A 12940-nucleotide genomic window follows, 5' to 3' on the forward strand; every position below is an offset into this window, starting at 1 on the left:
CAACCGTATGACTTAACCTCTACTTCGCGCTCTGCGCTCACAATTCACGAAGTCTTACAAAACCTTTGACCAAAACTTGGGCTTTGAGCCCCAAAACATGCTGTGGGGGGATTCCATGCCCAACAGGCCCCCAACACAATCATTGTGACTCGTCCTGAGTCACTCTGATGGTGCAACGATCTTGTCATGGAGCCCCTCCAACTATTCCCGTATTGCCCTGAGGTCCACGGTGCACTGTTCTACTGTTTGCTGGACCTACTGCATGCGCTCTTGTGTTGCTTCCTTGTGAGGCTCTACTGTTTGTCGTAGTGCATATAGTCCCTACATCTGCGCAAGCTTGCCCTCAATCTCGACAGTAATGGTGAAGGCCTCATCAATCCAAGGCTGGACATGTGCTTTGAGAAGGGCCTCTTTCTGTCTTGCAACATCCACCTTCTCCTTCAACGCCCTGGCCTGCTGCAACTTAGCTAGCCGTTGGCTGAGGATGACTGTTTGTGTCGTTCCCCTAATACTGTCATACTACTGCTGTAGTTCGCGTGCCTCTATTTCCAGGTACTGTTTGTTAGGGTCCTCCTGCAAGGATGTGAGGACATCAAACACTTGGTCCAACATACCGGTGCAGTCCTGCACTGCCCTTCCAATTTCTGCCAATCCTGTCTGAATCATGCTAACACACTATTCTTTGACTTCTGGAGGAGTGGAAGGCTACGCCTTCATTCGCAACTCAGCAATCTGGAGGTTCAGCTGCAGTTGCACTCGTGTTGTTTCTGCGCATGCGCTTTAGACTCCACTTGCTAGACAATGGATCTGCATCTCGGTTGGTAGGCATGTGGCGATGGATAATTATGGAACACGCCGACATGCTTCATCCAGTGTTTGCATGATTTGCCGATTTTGTGACACTAGCTCGTCATGCTATAGGCTAAGCTATTTGATGTTGATCTTTTGCTCACTTAATACCTGGATCGCGTGACCTTCCCGTGTGCATAGCTTTGTTGTTATGCTGTCCTGCAACTGGTACAATGTGTCCTGTGGAAGGGCAGCCAAATTTAGGCCAAGTACCTTGATCCGGCCCACCGTGGCTTTGTCCTCCTCGCTCTCCGCTGTGAGTGCTCCTTCCAACAGCACAATGGTGTTGGCCATTTTCGCGCGTAGCAACTGCTCCGCTGCTGATGTACCTGCAGCGCCGTAGGTGACTATTATTCCTTCCTGTGGGGCCCACATCTAAAGTTCATGCTGTTGTGCCCTTAGGGCCCCCAACACATTCTGTTTCTCCCTCATAGCTTCCTAGAGTTCTTCCCAGGTGACCTCACGAACTGTGTTGCTGATGTCATAGAGGTCACCCTCTGTCAATGTAATTGGCTCAATGTCTAGTTTGGAAGCCTTGGCCTTCTTTCGTGGCCTGATCTTTCCGTAACGAATGGTCATTTCAGCTGTGTAGATGTTGTGCTCGAGTCTATGCCTTCTGCTGTGTCCTCTGCTCCTTGTCCTGTGGATAAGTTTGGGCCCTCTTCCCCCTGCGTCATGGTGGCCCCTATTGCCTGTGCTGTTGCTGCTTTGTCGGCGACCTTGGCCTACTCTGCGGCTGCTTTTACATCCTTGCGGGCAGCTCTTACCTTCACGGCCAACAGTTCGTTGCACTTCTGTTGGGCCAATTGGTTGATACGCAGCTTGGTGGCATCCTTCTGCTTCTATGCTTCTATCCTGCTCTTCTAGATTTGGGGTGTGCCACATGGGAGGCCATGATTCGAGCACAGAGAAGATGGCATCATTAATTGCGATGAAATGAAGCTTGGTCCAGTTCTGCATTGGATCCTTACGTGCCTTGATATACACATTGTGCATATCCACCTTGAAGTCTGCAAAGCTCTGCAGACTGTTGTACACTATGGGGGATAGGCGCAGCCTCCTGTTAATCCACATTTGGATGCTCGCCTCCATGAGCACCCAAAAGATCTTAGTTTCACGGATCCGCGTGGCGTCCTTCGTAGCCCAGAGCGATGCATATTTTGTAGCCTCTGGCAAGTCCTATTCAATATGAGGGAACTGACTGTCCTCAGGCAGTTCCCTTGTCCCCAATAAAATAGACAAGAGCAACCACACGTAGTTGAAGGTCTTGCCCTGCTCCTAAGCTTCCTTGCAATTGGTTAGGAATTCTTCGTAGAGGAATTCGGCCTAGTTGAATTGGACCCCCTCTGTGCATTGTTCTACCAACACAACGACTGGCGCTGGTACCTCGTCTCTGTGGCATTTTCTCATCACCTTCCTGGTCAGCAGTTGGGTGGTTAAGCGCACCCCTTTATCTTTAATGCTACTAATTGCATAACCTCTCTTATTCTTTTCCAATTTGTACTTCTTCTTCATGGCCTCTGTGAGCGCCAAATCTCCACTTTTGCTAGCTATCTCTGCGGGGTCCTTTCCCTTACAGGGAAGCTGGGAAATCCTATGGATAAGCTCTGCCGTGATGGGAATAGGCTCCTCCAGCCATAAGTACCCATCGTGCACTAGGAAAAGCAGCTACCTAATGAAAAAGATCATGATAGATGAATGGTGAAGGTGTGGAATCCATAGTAGGTGGAGTAGTCCAACCTTCTCCACACCGCGCAACCATTTCTGTGACTCTAGCACTGTAACTGACCCCTCCTTGCTCTATTTCATGAGGTTCTTAGTTTCTAAATGTGGGAACTTTTCACTATCCATGAGATCCTAGTCTTAAAATTTCATTGTGGGCACACAGCCCAGGGCTGAGCCCTCAAACAAAATTCCAGTTAGGAGGAGCGGGGTTTGGAGTGCACTCTTAGCGGCGTCCAAATCCTTGGGTACTTTAGCTTTCCCTTTCTGTGGAGGAACGTACTCGGGCAATTTTGCTGCAATGCCCACTGGATGGATGTCTTCTTCCATTTCTTAATCCACCTCTATCTCATCTATGAGAGCTTTCAAGTCCTCCTCCTCCTGATCTATCTCAATGTTGAAAGCCTTTCCCTTTTCTTCCATGGAAAGTTTACCAAACCGCGGATTTCGTGGGGACATGCAGACTGGTCCCACTACCTATTTATCCATCTTAGGCCTCAGCATCTGAGGTGATTTAAGAATTTCCATCGCATCGCCCACCTGGACTGTAGGGCGCTGTGCAGCTTCCTCGACGGTGCTCTCTACAAAACCCACACCTCTCCTGGTAGTTTTCATCTTGTTCAAACAGTTTGTGGTTGTTCGCGAACTTGGGGGCTCAAGTACCACTTGGCATTCAACACTCTATGCTCTTCGTAATAGTTCAAATCTCAAACAAACAAGTGTTGTCTCGTGGCTAGGCTTGGGAGTTTTATAGCGTCTTTTGAATTTGAATTTGACCTTTCCCCCCACTTCTGAGTCATTAATGCACTCTTGGTGGTAGTTCATCCCAAATTTAGCTCTTAATTTGTGTCTTAATTATTCGCCGCCTGCTCCCTTTTGCCTTAAATTGGACATCTTGTCATGAACAGTGACCCCAATGGTTACTTCCCAATTTACCTGCGTGGTAGCACAGCCCCCTGTGAGCGGTCACAAACATTGTACCATGATGATTCTGTGCGCACTTCCTTCACCGCGCAATTCCCAAACAGACTCTTTTAGAGTCCCGCGCCCTCTTTCAATTGTCTAGAGCACTAAGACTATGCTCCCTATGGATAGTCAGGTGGTCCCACCATCTGTGTGAGACTTCAATTCACTTTCCAATATAGTCTGTGGACACTCCTCAATTTCCCTCGCGACAACCAGCACCACGTGTTTTATCTTATGCGGTGCACTCCGCTTGTTACTGCATTTGGGCGGTCTCAACCATGGTAGTAGAATCATAAATTCTCGGCGATAATCTTCTAATGTAGTGGTATGACTCTCTGTATCTTGCCTTGTCATCCTTGGTTTATCGACAAGACATGCTTGCGTGACCTCATTTTCTAGTCTTTTGATCTCAGCGTCCTTCGACATGCTTTTCTTCCTCAATCGTACCCAATCTTCTTCGAGTCTGTGAAGTCTAAGGTTCCCTCATTGAATGGCTTTTTGAATCCTTATATGGTCGTCCTTTTGTAGCTGTGTGATTCCTTCGTCCTGGTCTTCACGCGTTGTCATAATTGCAGGAGCTATTACGTGTGGATTCCTTTTGGTATTCCTTTCAGAAATTTCGATTTCTACTCTGTTTTGCACCTTGGGAAACATCTCCGCAGTTAGGTTTTTGCACATGGTCCTATAGGCCCATCGAACTACTGGCATGCGTAGGTCCCAATCAGTTCTTCTCGCCTGGTGACCCTTGTTCAGTACTCCATGCACCCTATGGAATGCCTCGTCATGGAGAATTGGTAACACGCGTTGCCTTTCCTGCTGTTGTGTTTTGTTCCGCTTCTCTAGGCTGGGGGTGGTGTGTGCTTGTGCAGACTATACAACATATGTCTGTACCCATCAGGACAGGTGGGAACGCAAGTTGTTCTGCCCTAGCTGATTGGTTTTTGTTTGAAGCTAAGGTTTTCCAAAATGTAGGTGCATCATCCTTCTGCATCTGTGCTAGTCTTCAAAAGTTCCTTGATGCGTACCCCACCATCGTGTGGGTGTTGCACACAGTGCCCACTTTAGCGCATCGAACCGCTGTTGTTCTGGTACTGCACTTTTGAATTTTCTTAGAAATTCATCCACTGCTAACAATACATCATATGTCGGTAGCTCCCTTGCCTCTGTTGTTACATAACACAATGACCTGATCATCATGTTGCAGTTCAATGTTGTTACTTCGTGCAGCCGATTCTGCCATCGCTCTATCTCTTCATCTGAATCCAAAGTGCAGGAGCTTTCACACTCCCACGAAATCCTTCCATCTGTAGTCAGATTTACCCAATCCTCTCCTTATGCAGTTATCTTGTAAACACACATGAGATCATCATCACTATCGTCGTTACGCACCAGTTTGGTGTATCATGCTCATTCCACTAGATCTAGTGGTACTACTACGCGTAATGACTTTTTCTCAAAGATAATTTTGTGCTTCTTCAGATTTATGACCCCGTTCATATCGGTAGCCCAGTCTATTCCTAGTAGTGCGGGATAGGGATTTTTGTCATCGACAATCTCTATCACTTCAAAATCTACCTCCACGCTCACTCCTTCAATATCGACTGTCACCCCTTGCAATCTTCCCATGGGAAAAATCTTCTGTTGTTTCGCCATTTGTAACTGAATAGGGGACCATGGTAACGCGGGTCTGCCCATGTGTTCCCATGTTTTATTTGGTAGTACATTTGCATCTGAACCCAGATCCATGATTACCTGATCCATTTCGTACTTGCCTATTTGTGCAGTCAACCTCATCCCCCTTCCTGTGCACAATGCATGCTTTCCAAGTTTTCGAACCACGCGCGGTTCTCTTGACCTTGTGCACCTAGTGATAAATTCCTGTAGCCCTTTGACTGCCTTATTGTCATGCAATAGTTTTATGCATGTCTCCAAAAAGGTAGTGAGCATTGAAGGATCCATCCCTGGTTCTAGTTGATCCTTACTACCTGAAGTGGAGACCTCCATGAAGTTCTTCTTAGCTTCCATGAATGTCTCCTTCGCACGTTCTAAGTCAAACTAGGGTTCCTTTGTAGGAGCCTTGCGAACCCACACACTGTCTTCTAGTTTCTTCTCTTTATCATCTCCCATGGCCATACTGCTCCTGAGCATCATGTTTACATTTGGGTCTTCTTCGTGCGGTTCAGACTCCATCATTTGTAAATTTTGGGTCAAAGGGAGCTGGAGTACCCCCTTTTCGTGCATCTTCGCTATCAGTGAAGGGAAATCTTCTGCTTCATGATCAAACTAATTATAGTACCAACATGATATCCTAGTAAGGTTTGTACAATCACAGGCATAATTCCTTGGCCCTCCGCAATTTTAACAAATTATCTATCTACGACCCCTTCCTAGTCCCATTCCGCCTCGACCTTGAATGCGCCCCTGAAACCCAGTGTGCCATCCTTGCATTTGGGTCAAGGGTTCGCATTTCATTTTGTACCCTGTAGGTAGGATTCTGATCCATTGTTATTTCATAGCTTCGATAGGTGCGTTCGTCATGGCCTACCAACCTGCAGAAATTACAAAACAATTGTTGGGATGTCTGCGTATACTTCTGCAACAGATGACAATTATCCATGGTATGTTTTCCTCCTATCTAGTAGATCATGGACCATAATACAGACACCGTGCTCAGCCCTGCCTATGCCTTCAGTCTTAATGGCATTGGTCCTCCCCCTACCAAGTAGTTCGCGAACACTGGATAGTGGTCCTTGTCGTGCCATTGGCCTTTGCATTTTATGCACCATACTTCCTTGTGCACATCTGGCCGAGTTGTCTTGTCCTGTTTCAAATTTTGCATCTCTAGACATAGATTCTGCAGTTTCATGTGGATTCACTGGACTCCAACCTAGGGTCTTATATAGGGGTCTCATGCAACCTCATTTCCATCTCCAATGCTTCAACCTGGGTGGAAAGTTTTTGCTGTGACAGCATTGTCCTTAAGTGTGGCATAAGTGAGGCCACAAACCATGCGTGATTCTTTGCATCTATTAATGTCATATTGGCTTCACGGATCGTACTCTTCAGCCTTTGGTCCAAATCCCAGGGGGTCTTTCCTGGGAGCATCACGATCTCCTTAAACCCGATGATTGATTGTGTCTCTGATTTTGGCCTACTAAATTCCCTGTTCAATGCGGTCTGGATCTCTGCAATTCCTGCATTCGGGTGGTCATTAGAATGCTTGATATACCATGTTAATGCGTGATCCTGCAGTGTGCTCACTAGCGTAGCCTTTTTAATATTATCATCCACAACACCCTGTGCTTCCCATACTTCTCTTACCACGAACTAGAATTGGTCCGGATCTTCATTTCCTACTCCTCTGAACACCGACAGTTTGATTGCACTTGCCATACTGAGCTGCGGTGGTGGTGGAGGTGGAGTGGGTGGAGATGGAGGTGAGGAGGGTGAAACAGGTGGCGGTGTGGGTGGGCGTGGTAAATGTGGAATTTTTTGTCTTATCAAACTAACCACGCTTCTTGGAGAGACTTTTACGAGCCCCTCTTCACTTTCCCACAAGGGTGAAATTAAGGGACTATTTTCCAACTCCTCAATACTTCCGCTTCTATAGATCTTTCCACTTTGCGTAGTCCCAAACATTGATTTATTCGCATAACCCGCTTTTCACACAATAACATCTTAATCCAAGTGTGCAAAGATTTAATATACTTATCTCGCGGTCTCTTGAGAAAACGTCGCTCTACCTCACTATAGTTGATGATCGTGTCTACCGCAAACTTAGTGATAAATCCTCCTATTATTTGGTCAAGCTAGTGGTCCAAATCTTGTGCTATCGTATCTTCTGAGGCTTCTAGTCTACGCACTAGTTCCGAAGTCCACGCTATTGGTTTGTCAAGCCTACACATTCCCTGGCTGTCTGCTAACTTTGCGATCCACTCAGATGGAAAAGATGTAAAGAAAATTTCATGGATTTCAGTGTACAAGTAGCGATCCAACCATTGTTCCTTAGATACTCATAGATTTCTGTTTTCCTTTGCTGCGAACTCGTGAATATTCTTGTCCAACCAATCTTCAATTTCTTTCTTTGTAGGATTCTAGTGGCACGACATCAGACATCCTTTATGAAAATCCTGGTCCTGGCAACAGAGCCATTTGTTGGCTTGTATGGGCCTGACCTAGGTTCAGAGGTGATTTAGCCAAGAAAATCCCAATACTACTGGCCCTTTCGAAAAGAGTCCATGGAGCGCGGACTGAGGTCTCACTAGAAGTAGTATGGGAGGGTGCTAGAACCAGGTTTCCACACCCTTGGGATGTCTGATGGGCTTAGGGAGGTCCACAGTCTGACCTGTCGCTACGTGCACCTGCGATCCCTTCACAACCTGCGGTGCGGATTTCGCGCAACCCTACTCGGTGCGCAACCCATATAATACCCAAGTCTCTTGCTACTTAACCGATTATTTAACTTGTGTGTGTAAGAGTTATGGTTATTACAGCATATCCAGCAATCATATCAGTGTGTGTGATACATAAAAAAATACAACCATAAAGAAGATAATGCACAACAAATACATAGAAATAGGAATCAACTTCTCTTTTATTACTCTTCAATCTTATTTACAAATTCGACACCACCCTGCACACTCAGCTACAGGGGTTCGCGCACTCAGCTGCGAACTCTACTAGGCCTTTGTACACTCAGCTGTAGAGCCTCTTCCTACTACTACGACCCAATACACGTAGAATCCTACTCTAAGCTTGATCCATTCCTTTTCTGCTTTCTCTATCATCAACTATCTTTACAACTTAGAGCCTCACTCTATTTATACAATCCCATGGTCTGCAGACCATAGCTAGGCTGACATGACTTTACATTACATTACATTACTTTAGGGCATAAAACCCTATGACCTAACCTCTACTTCACACTCCGTGCTCACAATTCGCGGAGTCTTACAAAACCTTTGACCAAAACTTGGGCTCTGACCTCCAAAACTTGCTGTGGGGGGATTCCATGCCCAAAAAAACGAAGGATGACATTTGAGAGGAAGGTGCTACGTGTCATCGTACCACTGGATCCTACTGAGGGAGCGCACTGCACTGAACCAGTCTGTGACTACGAAGAAGATGATGATTTGGATCAAGTATACAAGATTATTGCATGTGATGAAGATTGGATCAATCTCATTGTAGACGGGTGAATTACATGGGATAAATATAGCTCCTGTACCTCGGATTCAGATAAAGAACTCGAGCATTGGTAGAATAAGTTGCCCAAAGTTTCAATGTTGCATTGAAATATGATGAAAAAATCACTTTGGTGTGTATCCCCGGAGGTAAGAAATATTCCTCATTATGATGGCTTAGATGATGTTAGTTTGTTTCTAGATAAGTTTGAAAGGGAGGCGCCAGAAGAGCATCAGTTGCAGGCTCTTGATCTGGTGCTGCGCGCTACACCTACCTGCTGGTGGGGTACCCATAAGGATAGCTTTGCTGATTGGGAAGAGTACAAGTGAATGATGAAGCTAAGGTTCAGGTACACGAATACTCGCCTTACAGAGAAATATTTAAGCAAGGATGATCTCCACGAGAATTTGGCACGATAGACTAAAGCTGGGGTAGAAGAGCCTCAACCAGAATGGGTACATATCTTTTGTCACACCCTAGATACTATTCCGATGAATTGGTATTTGGAAATGGAGCTACGCCATGGGACGACACAATGGGATATCATAAGGGAAAGTTTCTTGTTAACTTTCAGTTTTGAGGATGGATTTCCATGCATTGATGAAGCACTCTAGGAAATCAAGGCCGCAATCTTCAGGACGCTTGAGGAACTAGTAGAATGGGTTCAACCGGAGTAGAATACTCAACTACGCCATGCACTAGAATGCTACAACATAACTGAAGAAGAAGAAGAGGATCCATGAAATATCGACATTCCAGAGTTTGAGGGACAACGCGAGGTCGAAGGACCCAAAGCAGTGAACCCTGATATAACATAACCTTTGAAGACCAGACAAGTTAACATTGGATTCGATGCGCAGCCTAAGTTTTCAAAGATAGGCAATTATTGGGATGAAGATACAGTCGACAAGGTTGCGGAGCTACTACATGAATATCAGGACTTGTTTCCTACCAATTTCTCAGATCTAAAGGGAATAGTAGGGGATTTGGGTGTAATGAAGGTCACTCTAAACCTCGATGTGAAGCTTGTGAAACAGAGACCCTATCATATAAATCCCAAATATAAGGAGAAGGTGCACAAAGAGCTAGACATAATGTTGGAGGCTAGAATCATTAAGCCAATGGAAGAGTTTGGTTGGGTAAGCCCTATGGTTGTCCATGAAAATAAGCAACAAGATGAAATCATGATATGCATAGATATGAGAAAGCTCAATGATGTGTGTGCCCATGACCCATTTCCAACACCATTTACGGATGAAGTTTTGGAGAATGCTAGAGGATAGGAAGCCTATTCATTCACTAATGGGTTCTCAGGGTACCATCAGATTACGATCACACTGGAGGATTGCATCAAGACTACCTTCGTGATAGAGTGGGGATGCTTCCAGTACATAGTAATGCCATTCGGGCTAAAGAATGAGCCCGCGATCTTCTCCAGGGTCAGTATTGTAGCTTTTAAAGAGTTCATCCATAAATTCTTAGAAGTATATTTTGATGAATACACTGTGCTTGGGTTGTAAAGCACCATGTTGCAATTTTGCACATTATCTTAGATACTTGTCACAAATACTAGATTGCCCTGAATTTGAAGAAACGTATCTTTTGTGTGCCCTATGGGATATTGATAGGCCATGTGGTATGAAAGTAGGGATTAATGGTCGACCCTGTGAAGATAGTTGTTATAGTCAATTTAGAGGCTCCCAAGATTGTAAAGTAGCTACACACAACCCTGTGGCACGCTGGATACTATAGAAAGTTTATCAAAGCTTATGCACAGATAACTGTGCCAATGGGGAAATTACTAAAGAAGGATGCGACTTTCTACTGGGATGATGGGTGTCAGCAGAGTCTAGATGTGTTAAAGGAAAAGATGGTGACTACACCCATCTTAGTGTTCCTAGACTGGAAGAAAGAATTTCATGTTCATGTGGATGCCTCCTGTATTGCATTAGGTGCGATATTGACCCACCCAGGCGAAGGCTAGATTGATCATCCTATAGCCTTCACGAGAAGGAAACTATCAAAGGAAGAGAAGAACTAGTCAACTAAGGAGCATGAAGGGTTGGCGATGGTGCAAGTGCTACAAAAATTCTGACATTATCTGTTCGGAGCACACTTCAAAATGTACAGAAATCACTCCACTCTCAAGTACCTGGTCAACAAGCCTGTGCTGGGGGGGAAGATCTGTAGGTGGTTTTTTTTTTTTTCAAGAATATGATTTTGAGATGATTGTGAAGGCGGATGATTGAATGCGGGACTAGATCACTTGTCCAAAATTGAGACAGGTGAAGAACCCACTATCTTGGAGGAAGGGTTGCCGGATGCATAGCTATTTGTTGTACGTGTCGCAGACAATAACTTTGAAGATATAATTCAGTTCTTAACTATTGACACAGGCCCGGAGGGATATTATACACAAGAGAAAAAGGAACTGGTGGTCCACACAACAAATTTTTCTGTAATAGTAGGAGACTTGTATAAGATGGGCACTGATGAAATATTGTGCCGATATGTTGTGGATTTTGAACGATCCAACATCCTCACTAAAGAAAATGGAGGAGTGGCAGGAGGACACTATGTAGACAGAGCAACCACACAAAAGATCCTGCATGCAGGATTATGGTGGCCAACGGTGCATAAGGATTCTAAAGCATATTGTAGGGCCTGCGATGCTTGTCAAAGAATGGGAAATCCAGTGCAAAGGGATGAACTGTCCTTAAACCCACAGATTTATTTGCAGGTGTTTGAAAAATGGGTGATTGACTTTGTAGGTCCGATACAACCACCAGGGAAAACGATGGGTGCACAATACATTATTACTGCGATTGAGTATTTGACAAGATGGGCAGAAGCACAGCCGGTCAAAGATTGTAGCGCTACTATAGCTACCAAGTTCCTTTTCAAATTTGTCTTCACTTAGTTTGGGTGTCCTAAGATATTGATGAGCGATAAGGGTACACACTTCTTAAATGAAACAATTACTACGATGCTTGAAGAATTTCAGGTTTATCATTGGAAGAGTATGCCCTATCATCCTCAAGCTAAAGGTACGGTTGAAGTGTTAAATAAGATTCGGGAAAGCGTGGTGACAAAGGTCTGCCAAGTGAAACAGAACGATTGGGATGTATAGATACCAACAGTCCTATGGGCATATAGGATGGCGTGTAAAAAGTTGACAGGCCATACTCCATTTAGATTGGTTTATGGAATCGAGGTTGTGATGCCCATGGAGTATGTTGTGCCGAGTCTGAGGATTGTAGCATTGACCGATATGGCAGATCGCGAGACTATGGAGGAGTGCCTCATGCAGTTGCTTCATCCTCAAGCTAAAGGTATGGTTGAAGCATTAAATAAGATTCTGGAAAGCGTGGTGACAAAGGTCTGGAAAGTGAAACAGAATGATTGGGATGTACGGATACCAGCGGTCGTATGGGCATATAGGATGACGTGTAAAAAGTTGATAGGCTATACTCTGTTTAGATTGGTCTATGGAATCGAGGCTGTGATGCCCATGGAGTATATTTTGTTGAGTCTAAGGATTGCAGCATTGACTGATATGGCAGATCGCAAGACTATGGAGGAATGCCTCGCGCAGTTGCTAGAATTAGAAGAAGACTAGTTTTTAGCCAGATTTCACCAATAGGTGCAAAAGGAGCGTGAGAAGGCATGACACAATCGACACATCAAGCAACGCAACTTTCAGGTGAACGATTTGGTTTTGTGATATGATAGAAAATTCATGAAATTTCCTCAGACGTTTCAAATGCATTGGCTAGGTCCCAATGTAGTCAAGGAAATTACAGACGGTGGCATAGTTCAGCTCGCAAAAATAAATGGGGAATTGTGTTTGGGAAAAATCAATGGTAGTCGATTGAAGTTGAACAAAGGTGATCCCTCCCCTGTGCAATGAGTATATGTTGGTGGGATAGTATTATTACTCCAGGTAGCTGTAAGGAAGTACGGGACTATAAACTACATTCCCCAGAAAATGGAACAACAAAGTAACGGGGGTTGTGCGATGGAAGCGAGAAGGGCACCAGAAGGACTTATGCCAAGAGAGCTATGCCATGAAGATTGGTGTCACACATCAGGGTCAAAAAATAGCTGTTAAGTGCACTATAGATGATTGGATGGAAAAATTTCTTTTAGAAGGAGTAGGTAGGCTGCATTTATGGCACAAATATTTAGAAATATTACGCCAAAGACACATTTATGATGG

General features: G+C 44.9%; 1 protein-coding gene across 1 annotated transcript; it reads left to right on the forward strand.

The window, feature by feature from the left end:
- The first annotated feature begins 11878 nt into the window (after positions 1 to 11878).
- Positions 11879 to 12340, forward strand: LOC149197802 (uncharacterized). The gene has a single exon (XM_089408805.1). The coding sequence runs from the start codon at positions 11879 to 11881 to the stop codon at positions 12338 to 12340; it is 462 nt and encodes a 153-aa protein (XP_089264931.1).
- The last annotated feature ends 600 nt before the right edge of the window (positions 12341 to 12940 follow it).

This window comes from Pinus tabuliformis, chromosome 2_2, assembly GCF_031772625.1.
Source record: "Pinus tabuliformis cultivar Carrire ecotype Pingquan chromosome 2_2, CPIR1, whole genome shotgun sequence".
Taxonomy (NCBI): Eukaryota; Viridiplantae; Streptophyta; class Pinopsida; order Pinales; family Pinaceae; genus Pinus; species Pinus tabuliformis.

Excerpts from the sequence above, each read along its gene's own strand:
- LOC149197802 (XM_089408805.1), top strand. The coding sequence starts at position 11,879 with ATGGCGTGTAAAAAGTTGACAGGCCATACTCCATTTAGATTGGTTTAT.